The sequence below is a fragment of the Microcaecilia unicolor genome, chromosome 9 (genome assembly GCF_901765095.1).
Source record: "Microcaecilia unicolor chromosome 9, aMicUni1.1, whole genome shotgun sequence".
NCBI lineage: Eukaryota > Metazoa > Chordata > Amphibia > Gymnophiona > Siphonopidae > Microcaecilia > Microcaecilia unicolor.
The window spans coordinates 175,373,546-175,388,325 of NC_044039.1; the positions used below are offsets into that span (position 1 = coordinate 175,373,546).

Here is a 14,780-nt window from a genome sequence, read left to right on the forward strand (position 1 = left end):
GAATTCTTAGCTAGGGATTTCCACTTGTGTGGCCGATCGATTCTGAAGAAAACTAATGGGTCAATATTGAAAATCACTTATCTGGATAACAGCACCTGCTACCTGGATAAGAACTGCTGACCGGGATATTCAGAAGAGCTATGCAGATATTGTCTCTGAATATCCTTACAGACTGCCTTAGCACCATGGTGGCAGTTCTGTAAGTGGGTGCCTCCATTTAGGTCCCTCAAGGCTGCATTCTATACTGGAACTAAGTGCCCAGTTGTTTTTTTTTAATAGAATACTAATGTAACACAGTATTGGTGTGCCTAACATTTAGGTGCCTGCAGTTATATCAGCTATAGAGTGAGCACCTAAATGCAGAAGGGAAGCATGTAGCTTACAGTATTCTGTATATTGCATGCGTAAGTGGGAGTCTCCTAATCTCCTGCATAAGCTGTGCTCATGTGTATGTCCCCTTGCAAATATGCACTATGCAAATTATGCAAGTATTTGCAGAATAGGATTTATGTGCCCATGTGGGTAAATGTACACATACCCAGATAAGTGCAGGTATTTTAGGCATTTACATAAGTACATAAGCAATGCCACACTGGGAAAAGACCAAGGGTCCATCGAGCCCAGTATCCTATCCACGACAGCGGCCAATCCAGGCCAAGGGCACCTGGCAAGCTTCCCAAACGTACAAACATTCTATACATGTTATTCCTGGAATTGTGGATTTTTCCCATTTAGTACTTGTCCTTTAGGAAACCGTCTAACCCCTTTATGCAAGGAGGCGTAAATGCAGGCACCTAATTATAGAATTGCCCTTCACAATAGAATAGTTCTAGGGCAGAGCATGGGTGGAGTCTGGGTGGTCCCTGAACTTATCCAGATAGTGGCAGCATTCAGTCCACCATCTGGATAACATATTTGGATAACTCAGCACATATAGTGGACTGAATACTGCCACTGTGTGGATAACTCAGCACAAATTTAAAAGGCTGTCCTGAGTTATGTGGATCACCATCCAGATAGTGGCGCTGAATATCCATATATTTTTTGATCATTGCAACCAGCATTTTAAATAAAGCTGACCATGCTGGCTGAATATTGACCCAAAAGTTGTTTACCTGCAACGGGTGTTCTCTATAGACAGCAGGATAATTAGGCACATATTCTCTCCCCTTCCCCTTTTAGAATTATTTATTTAAGAGTGCCATTTCAATATTTTTCATGGCTTCTTTAAGCTGTTATAGAGGTCTGAGCGGGACTGTGCAGTAGCAACTAATTGGGAAGACCTGAACATATCAAGAAAATCTTTTAGGATTTTCTAAGCTTTCAGAAAATTGCTCCACATTAGCACCATCAAATGATGTCAGCCCCTTGTATGGCTGATTATCCTGTTATCTATACAAAACACCCATTTCAGGTATGCAACTTACAGCTAGAGTAACTAGTGTGCACGACCTATGTTAGCATGTGCTACTTTAATGTTATTTTACAAGTCCCATTTTACACAATGGGACCTAGTTTACTAATAGTGCATGTTAATTATGTTAGCACATGCTAACTCAATAGTACACACAGTACCTCTAGCTGTTAGTTTTCTATTTACTAAGAAAAATATTTACTTGGTTTTGAAATTTTTATTTTAAGAACCTACCGCAGGATGTTGGAATACCTTTTCTATATATTTGACCCAAACGTACCTGTTGGGAATAAAGAACTTCTTCAAGTGCTTGAGGATGGTTTCAAGGAAACTGGAAGGGGCAAGGTAACCTGATGTTTTAAAGAAACAATGTTTAATAGCTCACATTTACTGTGATATAAAATGGGAACATTTAATCTATTAAATATATTCTTTTAATCTTTGCAGCAATATGATCATGGTGATGCTGTTATGCTTTCTAATAGTTTAAGTCTTTGTGAAGTACCCAGAATAGAATATTTGCAGCAACAAGAAAAGATTAAGGGAAAAGACAAAAGTGATCCTGAATCCTATAGATACGGTAATGTAATTGTAAAACACTTCTAAATATAACTGAATGTTACTGCTCCATCTGTATAGGTTGAAACTTTTATATACTTTAAAATCACTTTTGCTTACATCACTGCATATATATACTATATTTTTATCTGGTTTCCGTTCCTCACTGTATGCAAACCTTCAATTAGGAGAATTGATGGGGATGGAAATTTCAAAGACATATGGCAGATAATTACAAGTTAGGTACATATCAAGTAAAAGGCAAATTTTACTTAAATGTTGAAAACCTCCTTACTTGACTGCTATATCAAATTATAATGCAGTTTCTCAAACAATCTCATTTCTTGGACAGACCTTTAGATTTATCATGTTTTTATTTTAAATTGATTTCATCTTTTTTTCAACTTAGGAAAGGTGATAATTACAAAAGTTTTTCTTGGACATAGTGTTCAAGCTTTTGGAAAAGAACCTATCAGACAAATTGACTATATTACAGCTAATTCAGTTTTCAGACCTCGAAAAAGTAAAAGTACTGTGTCTGTCACCAATGGTAAGTAAATCTTTTGTCTATTTCTTTTCAGTGCTACTGAATATCCATTGACTTTTTATGTCATGTTTATCATTAAATATGCATTTAAACTACATGTTTATTGGGCTAACAATATTTTAAGCGTTATTCTGTTTGTTGGTTCAGTGAAGAAACAGTTATACTGGATTAAAATAATATACACTAATAAGGTCTTAGGCTGCCTGCATGTGCCATTACATCAGTAAAGTAAAGCACATTACATAATCAGTCTCAAAGGGAGTACTACAAGGAAAGAGTGGCATAGATCCTGAGCCGATGGTTGTCAGTTTTGGGGGGCTTTTTGGCTGGCAGCTTTAAACCCATTTATTCAGTGCTGGGCCATGTCTGGACACCAGCATTAAATATCCAGGCATACATAGCCGGATAAAACTTAGCTTATTAAATGTGATATTCAGCATTTAACAAGCTAAGATGAACAGGATAAAGATAAGACTGTATTTTATGCAGTCTTATTTACTTTAGCCACTTAAGCACTGAATATCAGCACTTAACTGGCTTAAGTGCCATTCTCCGAGGACAAGCAGACTTATTAATTCTCACAAGTGGGTGACGCCAACCCGTGTCACCCGCTCCGGAATTTACAAAAGTCTAATGAGAGCTTTGTGGAGCGCAAGACACGCTCCACTGCGCATGTGCCTTCCACCTGCTTCACGAATGCGGTCCCCTCAGTTCTTTTTCTACCGTGGTGAAGTTGAGAGTGTTAGGCGTGTGTTTTTTTTTTTTTTACAGTCTCCTCACATTGCTCAGTCCTAGAGAGCTCTCTTGTGCCTTTCGACTATTTTTTGTTCATTTTTTCATCCTTTATTGTGTTCCTGTTGTGGAACCTCTGCCCTTTAATTTTTCATTGTTCTTAGTTTTTTTGCCCGGTTTTAAGTTTTCTTATATTTTTCGTCATTCGGCCACTTTTAGGCCTTGATTTTGGCCAGGAACTTTCCTTTTCTTTTTTGCCATGCCTTGCCATTTTTCAGGCACCATCGCTACGTTTGATTTAGCCGAGAAAGTTTTCCTTCCATGTCCACGAAGTTTCCCAATGGCTTCAAGTGCTATATCCAGTGCAATCGGACAATCTCTGGGAAAGACATCCATTCTTGTACATAAGTAATGCCATACTGGGAAAAGACCAAAGGTTCATCTATCCCAGCATCCTGTCCCCGACAGCGGCTAATCCAGGTCAAGGGCACCTGGTAAGCTACCCAAATGTACAAACATTTTATACAAGTTATTCCCGAAATTGTGGATTTTTCCCAAGTCCATTTAGTAGTGGTCTATGGACTTGTCCTTTAGGAAACTGTCCAACCCCTTTTTAAACTCTGCCAAGCTAACTGCCTTCACTACGTTCTCCGGCAACGAATTCCAGAGTTTAATTACGTGTTGGGTGAAGAAAGATTTTCTCCTATTTCTTTTAAATTTACGACACTGTAGTTTCATCACAAGCCCCCTAGTCTTAGTATTTTTGGAAAGTGTGAACATTCACATCCACCTGTTCCACTCCACTCATTATTTTATATACCTCTATCATGTCCTCCCCTCAGCCGTCTCTTCTCCAAGCTGAAAAGCCCTAGCCTCCTTAGTCTTCATAGGGAAGTCGTCCCATCCTCGCTATCATTTTTGTTGCCCTTCGCTGCACCTTTTCCAGTTCTACTTTATCTTTCTTGAGATGCGGCGACCAGAATTGAACACAGTACTCAAGGTGCGGTTGCACCATGGAGCGATACAATGGCATTATAACATCCTCAATTCTGTTCTCCATACCTTTCCTAATAATACCCAACATTCTATTCGCTTTCCTAGCCGCAGCAGCACACTGAGCAGAAGGTTTCAGTGTATTATCAACGATGACACCCAGATCCCTTTCTTGGTTTGTAACTCCTAACATGGAACCTTGCATGACGTAGCTATAATTTGGGTTCTTTTTTCCCACATGCATCACCTTGCACTTGGTCACATTAAACGTCATGTGCCTTTTAGCCGCCCAGTCTCCCAGTCTCGTAAGGTCCTTCTGTAATTTTTCACAATCCTCTTGCGAGTTAACGACTTTGAATAACTTTGTGTCATCAGCAAATTTAATTACCTCGCGGGTTACTCCCATCTCTAAATCATTTATAAATATATTAAAAAGCAGCGGTCCTAGCACAGACCCCTGAGGAACCCCACTAACTACCCTTCTCCATTGTGAATACTGCCCATTGAACCCCACTCTCTGTTTCCTATCCTTCAACTAGTTTTTAATCCACAATAGGACATTTCCTCCTATCCCATTACCCTCCAATTTCCTCTGTAGCCTTTCATGAGGTACCTTATCAAAAGCCTTTTGAAAATCCAGATACACAATATCAACCGGCTCCCCTTTGTCCACATGTTTGTTTACTTCTTCAAAGAATTGAAGTAAATTAGTCAGGCAAGATTTCCCCACACTAAAGCCGTGCTGACTTGGTCTCAGTAATCCATGTCCTTGGATGTGCTCTGTAATTTTGTTTGTAATAATAGCCTCTATCATTTCCCCCGGCACCGACATCAAACTCACCGGTCTATAATTTTCCGGATCTCCCCTGGAACCTTTTTTAAAAATCGGCGTTACATTGGCCACCCTCCAATCTTCCAGTACCACGCCCAATTTTAAGGTGTCTACAGTGTCTTGTTCCCGACCATAGCCCTGCTGTGTTCTCTGTCTTCGCTTGAAGAAAAGAACCTGGGTTTCCAGAGAGTCTCAATGAGAGAGGATGTTTAGAGCCAAGCCAATGTCTGAATTGGCATCGAAGTTGGAGGCGTCGGCATAGACATCGAGCATCGCACTGGCATCAAGAGCTTCGGTAAGCATAGCTGCTGCTAGACTCTTAGACACTGAGAGCAGTGAAGCAAGTGCAAAGTGATGCATGTGGGAAAGAGGAACCTGAACTATAGCTATGTGATGCAAGACTCCGCATTAGGAGTCACCGACCAGGAAAGGATCTAGGAGTCATCGTTGATGATACTTTGAAACCCTCTATTCAGTGTACTGCGGCGGTAAAGAAAGCAACTAGAATGTTAGATATTATTAGGAAAGGAATGGAAAATAAAAACAAGGGTGTTATAATGCCTTTGTATTGCTCCATGGTGCAACCACACCTTGAATATTGTGTGCAGTTCTGGTCACCACATCTCAAAAAAGATATAGTCAAATTAGAAAAGGTACAGAGAAGGGCGACTAAAATGATAAAGAGGATGAGATGACTTCCTAATGAGGAAAGGCTGAAATAGCTAGGGCTCTTCAGCTTGGAAAAGAGATGGCTGAAGGGCAATATGATAGAGGTATATAAAATAGTAACTAATAGTAACATAGTAGATGACAGCAGAAAAAGACCTGCACGGTCCATCCAGTCTTCCCAACAAGATAAACTCACATGTGCCATTTTTTGTGTATACCTTATCTTGATTTGTACCTGTCTTTTTCAGGGCACAGACCATATAAGTATGCCCAGCACTATCCTCGCCTCCCAAGCACCAGCCCTGCCTCCCACCACCGGCTCTGGCACAGACCGTATAAGTCTGCCCAGCACTATCCCCACCTCCCAACCACCAGCCCTGCCTCCCACCACCGGCTAAGCTTCTGGGGATCCCTTCCTTCTAAGCAGGATACCTTTATGTTTATCCCACGCATGTTTGAATTCTGTTACCATTTTCCTCTCCACCACCTCTCGCGGGAGGGCATTCCAAGCATCCAATACTCTCTCCGTGAAAAAATACTTCCTGACATTTTTCTTGTCATGTCCTCTAGTTCTATTGCCTTCCCATCTCTGGAAAAGGTTCATTTGCGGATTAATACCTTTCAAATATTTGTACGTCTGTATCATATCACCCCTGTTTCTCCTTTCCTCTAGGGTATACATGTTCACGTCAACAAGTCTCTCCTCATACGTCTTGCAACGCAAATCCCATACCATTCTTGTAGCTCTTCTTTGCACCGCTTCCATTTTTTTAACATCCTTCGCAAGATACGGCCTCCAAAATTGAACACAGTACTCCAGGTGGGGCCTCACCAACGTCTTATACAGGGGTATTACAACCTCTTTTCTTCTGCTGGTCACACCTCTCTCTGTACAGCCTAGCAATCTTCTAGCTACGGCCACCGCCTTGTCACACTGTTTCATCACCTTCAGGTCCTCAGATACTATCACCCCAAGATCCCTCTCACCGCCTAACACATACGTCTCCCGTGGATAATATAATGAGTGGAGTGGAACAGGTAGACGTGAATCGATTGTTTGCTGTTTCCAAAAATACTAGGACTAGGGGGTACGCAATGAAGTTACAAAGTAGTAAATTTAAAACAGATTAGAGAAAATATTTCTTCAATAAACTTGTAATTAAACTCTGGAATTTGTTGCCAGAGAATGTGGTAAAAGTAGTTAGCCAATCCTTTTTTAAACCCCGCTAAGCTATCTTCCTAAAAGAAAAGTTCTTAAGCTGGACTAAAATGGACTTGGGAAAATCAACTGCTTATTTCTAGGATAAGCAGCATAAAATGTATTGTACTTTTTTGGGATCTTGTCAGATACTTGAGACATGGATTGGCCACTGTTGGAAACAGGATGCTGGGCTTGATGGACTTTTGGTCTGTCCCAGTATGACAACGCTTATGTACTTATGTACTTATCGAGTAGGTCTCCACTTGCCTCGAGGCCTTCTGCTGTGCATGGCCCCTGTGACAGTCCATCGTCATCGGATTCTCTACACCAGATCTACCTCTCTACACCAGAAATCTCAGCAGGCATCCAGGCCAAATTTTCAGCATGCCTGTCTGACATTGCTGCCTGGATGTTTCACCGCCACCTGAAGCTTAACATGACCAAGACTGAGCTTCTTATCTTTCCACCTAAACTGACCTCTCCTCTCCCCCCTTTCTCTATTTCTGTGGATAATATGCTCATCCTTCCTGTCTCATCAGCACGTAACCTTGGGGTCATCTTCGACTCATCCCTCTCCTTCGCGTCACATATTCAACAGACTGCTAAAACCTGTCGTTTCTTCCTCTATAACATCACCAAAATTCGCCCTTTCCTTTCTGAGTATGCAACTAGAACCCTCATCCACACTCTTATCACCTCCCGCTTAGACTACTGCAACTTGCTTCTCACAGGTCTCCCACTTAGCCATCTCTCTCCTCTTCAATCTGTTCAAAATTCTGCTGCATGACTAATATTCCGCCAGTGTCGTTATGCTCATATTAGCCCTCTCCTCAAGTCACTTCTTTGGCTCCCTATCCATTTCCGCATTCAGTTCAAACTCCTCTTACTGACTTAAAATGCATTCACTCTGCAGCTCCTCAATACCTCTCCACTCTCATCTCTCCCTACACTTCTCCCCGGGAACTCCGCTCATCGGGCAAATCTCTCTTATCTGCACCCTTCTCCTCTACCGCTAACTCCAGACTCCGTTCCTTCTATCTTGCTACACCGTATGCCTGGAATAAACTTCCTGAGCCGGTACGCCAAGCCTCATCTCTGGCCATCTTCAAATCTAGGCTAAAAACCCACCTCTTCGATGCTGCTTTTAACTCCTAAACCTAAACCTTCAACTGTCCCCTATCCCTGATATGTCCTGTCTGTCCTAACCCTTATCCCTTACTTGTCCTGTCTGTCATAATTAGATTGTAAGCTCTATTGAGCAGAGACTGTCTCTCCGTGTTCAAGTGTGAAGCGCTGCGTACATCCGGTAGCGCTATAGAAATGATAAGTAGTAGTAGTAGTAGGATTCGACATCGTCCTCATTGTCACTGAGGAGCCTTGGTGACATGCTTTGGGCGAAGGCCAAGAAGCATTGTCATCAGTCGCCCTCGACACATGGTGCTGGGAGCTCCGGGGCGTTGAAGGATTTGGCACTCTAGAAGCGTCAGCACAGGGAGGACTCCCCCCTCCATACAGGAGGTGTCAATGTAGCCAAGACCCTGCTCCTGTATCGACTGTGGCAGTTCTGCAACCTGCCTGAGCCGGTATCTCAGCCTTTCTCGGTGTTGGTCCTTGATGAGCGCATCTGGGCCTTGCTCCCTGAGCTGCTGGATGGCCTCATGCAACGGTGTGCCTCAGCACTGTGGGTGCTTGCACCTATCCTGCCTCCCGTTGCAGCCCCAGTTGGCTCTCAGCCTGCGGTGTGGCCTCAGACACTGATGCCTCATGCGGCCCCGGTGTCAACTGCCACCCAAGCAGGCACTCCCTCAACATTGATGGAGGATGCTTCGTGGGAGCCAACTTCTCAACTTCTTTCTCGAGGACATGGTTCCTCCACGTCAAGGCAGATTCAGTCTGGACACGCCCATCAGGAGGTATTGTCTGACACTGAAAAAGAGTGCTCATGGGATTGAGAGGAGGATCCATGGTACTTTTCCTCGGATGAGACCTAGGGAATTCCTTCTGAACCCTCCCCTCAACCTGAAAGGAGAGTCAGGAGGCCGGAGAACCTTTCATTTCCATCTTTTGTTAAGGAAATGGCTGATGCCATTCCATTTCCTTTGGAAGTGGAGGATGAGCCCAGGGCCAAGATGTTCGAGGTCCTGGACTTCACATCTTCTCCTAGAGATTCTATGACTGCCTGGTCTACACATCTTCTCCTAAAGAGGCTGTGACTGCCCCTCTCCATGAGGTACTCGAGAAAGTCCTTGTCAGGAACCGGGATGCAGTCTGTCGGTCCCTGTCATGCCCAAGAAGATTGACATCTAGTATCAGATCCACAATGTGCCTTGCCTCAGTTGTCTCACAATTCCAGGGTGATGGAATCCATTCTCAATAGAGCCAGGAATTCCAGGGACTATGCTTTGGCACCCCCAGGCAGAGAAACTAAAACCCTGGATTCTTTTGGGAGGAAGATGTACCAGGCTTCAATTCTCATTTCCCAAATACAATCATACCAGCTCTTCACAAGCATCCACTTTCAAAACTTGGTGCGCAATTTGTCCGACCTGGCTGAGATGCTCCCTCTAGAGCAGGCCAAGCCAGTTCGCCATTTGGTCCAAGCATCAGAAGGCGTGTCAAAAGTTCTTGGCCAGGGGCACTTACAACACTTGTGATGCGGCATCCAGGATCTCTGCTCAAAGTATAGCAATGCGCAGACTCTCATGGCTGTCTGTTTCTGACGTGGAACATTCTGTTCAGCAGAGGTTGGTGGATGCCCAATGCTGAGGGGATAACCTTTTTGGAGAGAAGGTTGAGGAGGTTGCAGACCAAATCAAAAAACACCGATAACCAACTGTTCTCTCTCCCACTGGGCGACTTCTGCATCAGCCTCCTCAGCTAGGAGGACTTTTGGCAAGACAAGGAGGAGTTCTTATTACTATCCTAGACGTAGGTACAACCCTTTGGCTCGCCCAGTGTGCTCGTTCACGTCAACAGCGTGCGCCAAGGTCCCCTGCTGCTTCCCAAGCAAAGCAAGGGATGAGCTTTTGACTGCCTCCAGCAAAGCATATCCACAATAAAAGTGTTCATCCCAGATGACTTGTCAGTTGGGGGGAGTTTAGTTTTTTCATCAAAGGTGGTCTCTTATAACCTCCAACCTTTGAGTTCTTCAAATAGTTTGTCTCAGATACGCCCTCACTTGATACCTCAAACCTCCAAATTGCCTACCAAGAGCTCATTCGTTCAGCTCTAAGCACAGGCAGGTACTTGCAAAGGAACTCTCAGACCTTCTGAAGGCCTATTCGGTCGACCCCGTTCCAGGGGAGGAAGGGCGTGGATTCTATTCAAGGTACTTCGTCGTGCAAAAGAAAATGGGGGATGCGTCCCATTCTAGACCTAAAGGCCCTGAACAAATTCCTAGTCCGAGAAAAGTTCAAGATGGTTTCCCTGGGCACCCATCTCCCAATGATTCAGAAGAATGATTGGCTATGCTTTCTGGACTTGAAGAATGCATATACTCACATCTCGATACTTCGAGCCCACTCGAAGTATCTTTGATTTTGACTGGGAACACATCACTTTCAGTACCACGTGTTGCCTTTTGGCCTCGTATCAGCTCCCAGGGTCTTCACTAAATGTGTAGCAGTAGTTGCAGCATCGTTATGCAGACTAGAAGTCCATGTGTTCCCATACCTCAATGATTGGCTGGTGAAGAGCACCTCGAACAAGGGTGCTCAGGAGTCCATGCAGATGACTATTCGGGTGCTCGAGCTACTAGGGTTCGTTTTAAACTACCCCAAGTCCGATCTCTGCCCTGTCCAGCAATTTGGAGTTCATAGGAGCCCAGCTCGATACTGAGATATTTCGAGCTTACCTCCCAGAGACAAGAGCAGACAATCTGGTCGCACTCACTTCCAAGGTTTGTACCTCAGCGGGTCACAGCTCGGCAGATGTTGAGATTGTTGGGCCCCATAGCTTTCACAGTGTACGTTACACCCATGACACGTCTTCACATGAGATCAACTCAGTGGACCCTAGCTTCTCAGTGGTATCAAGCCATGAGGAATCTAGAAGATGTCATCCAAGTATCCCTAGAGCTTGTACGCTCCCTTCAGTGGTGAACTATTTAATCCAATTTGACTCTGGGACTACCATTCCAAATTCCTCAGCCACAAAAAGTGCTAACAATGGGTGCATCTCTCCTAGGATGGGGAGCTCATGTAGAGGAGCTCGGTGTTCCCAGGAAACGAATCTTCAGATCAAGCTCCCAGAGCTCTGAGTGATCTGGAATGCTCTAAAGGCTTTCAGAGATTAGCTATCTCTCCAAATTGTTCTCATCCAAACAGACAATTGGGTTGAGATGTATTACACCAACAATCAGGGGTGCACTAGATCACGCCGTCTGTCAGGAGGCCTTCCGAATGTGGCATTGGGCTCACCAACATGGCATTTACCTTCGAGCCACTTAGCTTGCAGGCAAAAACAATACCCTTGCCGACAGACTGAGCAGGATAATGCAAACTCACGAGTGGTCTTTCAATATGGGCATAGACTGCAAGATCTTCCGAGCATGTGGCACCCACTCAGTGGATATTTTTGCTACTTAGCCACAAGGTCCCTCAGTTCTGTTCAAGGCTTCAGGCCCATGACAGACTAACATCTAATGCCTTCCTTCTCAATTCAGTATGGGTGTAACCTACAAGATCTTCCGAGCGTGGGGCACCCCCTTGGTGGATCTTTTTGCCACTCAGCTCAACCACAAGGTCCCTCAGTTCTGTTCCTGGCTTCAGGCCCACAACAGACTATCATCACCTTCTGTGTTGGGGGACAATTGGGGGGTCTTCTGTATGTGTATCCTCCCATACCTCTAGTGGGAAAGATTTTATTGAAACACAAGGAGCACCACGGAACCATGATTCTGATCACACTGTATTGGCCGCAGCAGATTTGGTTCCCTCTGCTTCTGAAGTTATCTTCCGAAGAACCATGGAGATTGGAGTGTTTTCTGACCCTCACCACACAGAATGTGTGGTCCCTTCTACATCCCAATCTCTGGCTCTCACAGCATGGATGAGAGCCTAGAATTTGCTTCCTTGGGTCTTTCAGAGACTATTTCCTGGGTCTTGCTGGCTTCCAGGAAAGATTCCACTAAGAGGTTCTATTCTTTCAAATGGAGGAGGTTCGCCGTCTTGTGTGAGAGCAAGGCCCTAGATCGCCTTGATTGCCCTACACAGACCCGGCTTGAATACCTTTTACACCTTTAAGAATCTGGTCTCAAGACCAACTCCGTAAGGGTTCACCTTAGTGCAATTAATTCTTATCATCAGCGTGTAGATGGTAAGCCCATCTCTGGATAGTCTCTAGTTGTTCACTTCATGAGAGGTTTGCTTTTGTCAACGCCCCCTGTCAAACCTCCACCAGTGTCATGGAATCTCAACGTCGTTCTCATCTAGCTGATGAAAGCTCCTTTCGAGCCACTCAATTTCTGCCATCTGAAATACTTGACCTGGAAGGTCATTTTCTTGGTGGCTGTTACTTCAGCTCGTAGGGCCAATGAGCTTCAGGCCTTAGTAGTAGATGCACCTTATACTAAGTTTCATCATAACAGATTGCAGGAGCAGACAACAATAGTCCTAAGCAAATGTATTTGATACTTCTTTAAACAAATTGCCTTGAATCTGTTACTATTTGGTTGAAGCCCACAATTAAAAGTAAACCTGGACAAATCCTTCCCATCTCTTATAGTCCTCAGAATTCAAAATGGTTTAGTTTCCTTAAAAGATATGGTTACTGACTGAGATGTGAAACTTCACTCACACTTTGTGTTTGATATTTATTTATTTATTGGTATTTATTTACCACCTTTATGAAGAGATTCTTCCAAGGTGGTGTACAGATCTCCTCAGTTGTATGTTCCCCTCTCCCCCCTTTTTTTTGTTTAAGGAAAATCTGAACAGTTAAATACCTTTTGGATAAGAAGGCCCTCAAGTTCATCATCCACTCAGTCCTTAATAGAGTAGATTAGTGTACTACTCTGCTTCTGTTGTGGGTGGCATTTTGATTAAAAGATTCTAGACCATATAAAATACAGTGGTTAAGATGTTAAATGGAGACAGATAATTTGATCACATCATTCCCTACTTTATGAATAGCATTGATGTCCAACTTCTTCCCGAATTTACCTCAAGGTTCTGTTATGCACACTATACTGGACTGCCACATTATCTTTCATCTTTACTAATGCCACATACCTCCTCACATGCCCTGTCAGATATTCTTGTCAACTGTGATTACCATCTGTTATGGAGATCCACTTTGAAGAGTCAAAGACATACCAGTCAATATTCAGCTGGCAACATTTTTAAAGTGCTGACTGCTGCCAGCTAAATTGAACCCAGATATTCAATGCAGGCCATCTCTGGGCACTGGCATTGAACATCTAAGCCTATCTTGACATGTACTGCTGGTGGGCACTTATGCAGATCCAGTCTGAAATTCAGCTAGGACCTGGGATCTGTCGGACTGGTTAAATTACCCTTATTTCTCTAATCCCCACGATCTCTCAACCCCAATGAATCCTATTCTCAGCAGATCCATCGGTAGTCTATATAAGTTTATGTATAATTTAATGTATTAATCTTGACATTTAAGGCACTTCATCATAGCCTATATTTTAAGTATTTGAATGAATAATTGAGCCATTATGTATTGGTCCACCCACTTATGTCATCTCGGAGGGATTTTTATGAGGGGCATAATTGAAAGGGACACCCAAGTTTTGTTGAGGACGTCCTCGTAAAACGTCCTGATGGAGGGGCAGAGAAACCCATATTATCGAAACAAGATGGACGTCCATCTTTCGTTTCGATAATAAGGTCAGGGACGACCAAATCTTGAAATTTAGGTCGTCCTTAGAGATGGTCATCCCTAGACTTGGTCGTTTCTTATTTTCGGCGATAATGGAAGCCAAGGACGCCCATCTCAGAAACGACCAAATGCAAGCCCTTTGGTCGTGGGAGGAGCCAGCATTTGTAGTGCACTGGTCCTCCTGACATACCAGGACACCAACCGGGCACCCTAGGGGGCTCTGCAGTGGACTTTATAAAATGCTCCCAGGAACATAGCTCCCTTACCTTGCGTGCTGAGCCCCCAACCCCCCCCCCCCTAAAATCCACTACCCACAACTGTACACCACTACCATAACCCTTATGGGTGAAGGGGGGCACCTAGACGTGGGTACAGTGGGTTTGTGGTGGGTTTTGGAGGGCTCGCTGTTTCATCCACAAACGTATCACATAGGGAGGGGGAGGGGCATGTATCCGCCTGCCTGAAGTGCACTGCACCCACTAAAACTGCTCCAGGGACCTGCATACTGCTGTGATGGACCTGAGTATGAAATCTGAGGCTGGCTAAAAATATTTTTAAAGATATTTTTTGAGGGTGGAAGGGGGTTAGTGACCACTGGGGGAGTAAGGGGAGGTCATCCCCGATTCTCTTCGGTGGTCATCTGGTCATTTCGGCCACCTTTTTGTGCCTTGGTCATAAGAAAAACAGGACCAGGTAAAGTCGTCCAAGAGCTCGTCAGGGATGCCCTTTTTTTTTCCATTATGGGTTGAGGACATCCATGTGTTAGGCATGCCCAAGTCCTGCCTTCACTATGCCCTCAATACGCCCCCGATACGCACCCTTGAATTTTGTCCGTCCCTGCGACGGAAAGCAATTGGGGATGTCCAAAATCGGCTTTCGATTATACCAATTTGGACGACTGTGGGAGAAGGACGCCCATCTTCCGATTTGTGTTGAAAGATGGGCGTCCTTCTCTTTCGAAAATGAGCCTGTATATGTACCAGATAGG

At 44.1% G+C, this 14,780-nt stretch overlaps 1 protein-coding gene across 2 annotated transcripts in view; it reads left to right on the forward strand.

Annotated features, from left to right (window-relative positions):
- Positions 1 to 14,780, forward strand: part of LRRC9 (leucine rich repeat containing 9) — a 469,353-nt gene that overhangs the window by 222,723 nt on the left and 231,850 nt on the right. For both annotated transcript variants that reach the window (XM_030213856.1, XM_030213854.1), the window contains 3 exons: positions 1,642 to 1,759; positions 1,862 to 1,994; positions 2,382 to 2,522. In XM_030213856.1, coding sequence (XP_030069716.1) covers positions 1,642 to 1,759; positions 1,862 to 1,994; positions 2,382 to 2,522 — 392 coding nt within the window. The remainder of the gene's footprint in view (positions 1 to 1,641; positions 1,760 to 1,861; positions 1,995 to 2,381; positions 2,523 to 14,780) is intronic.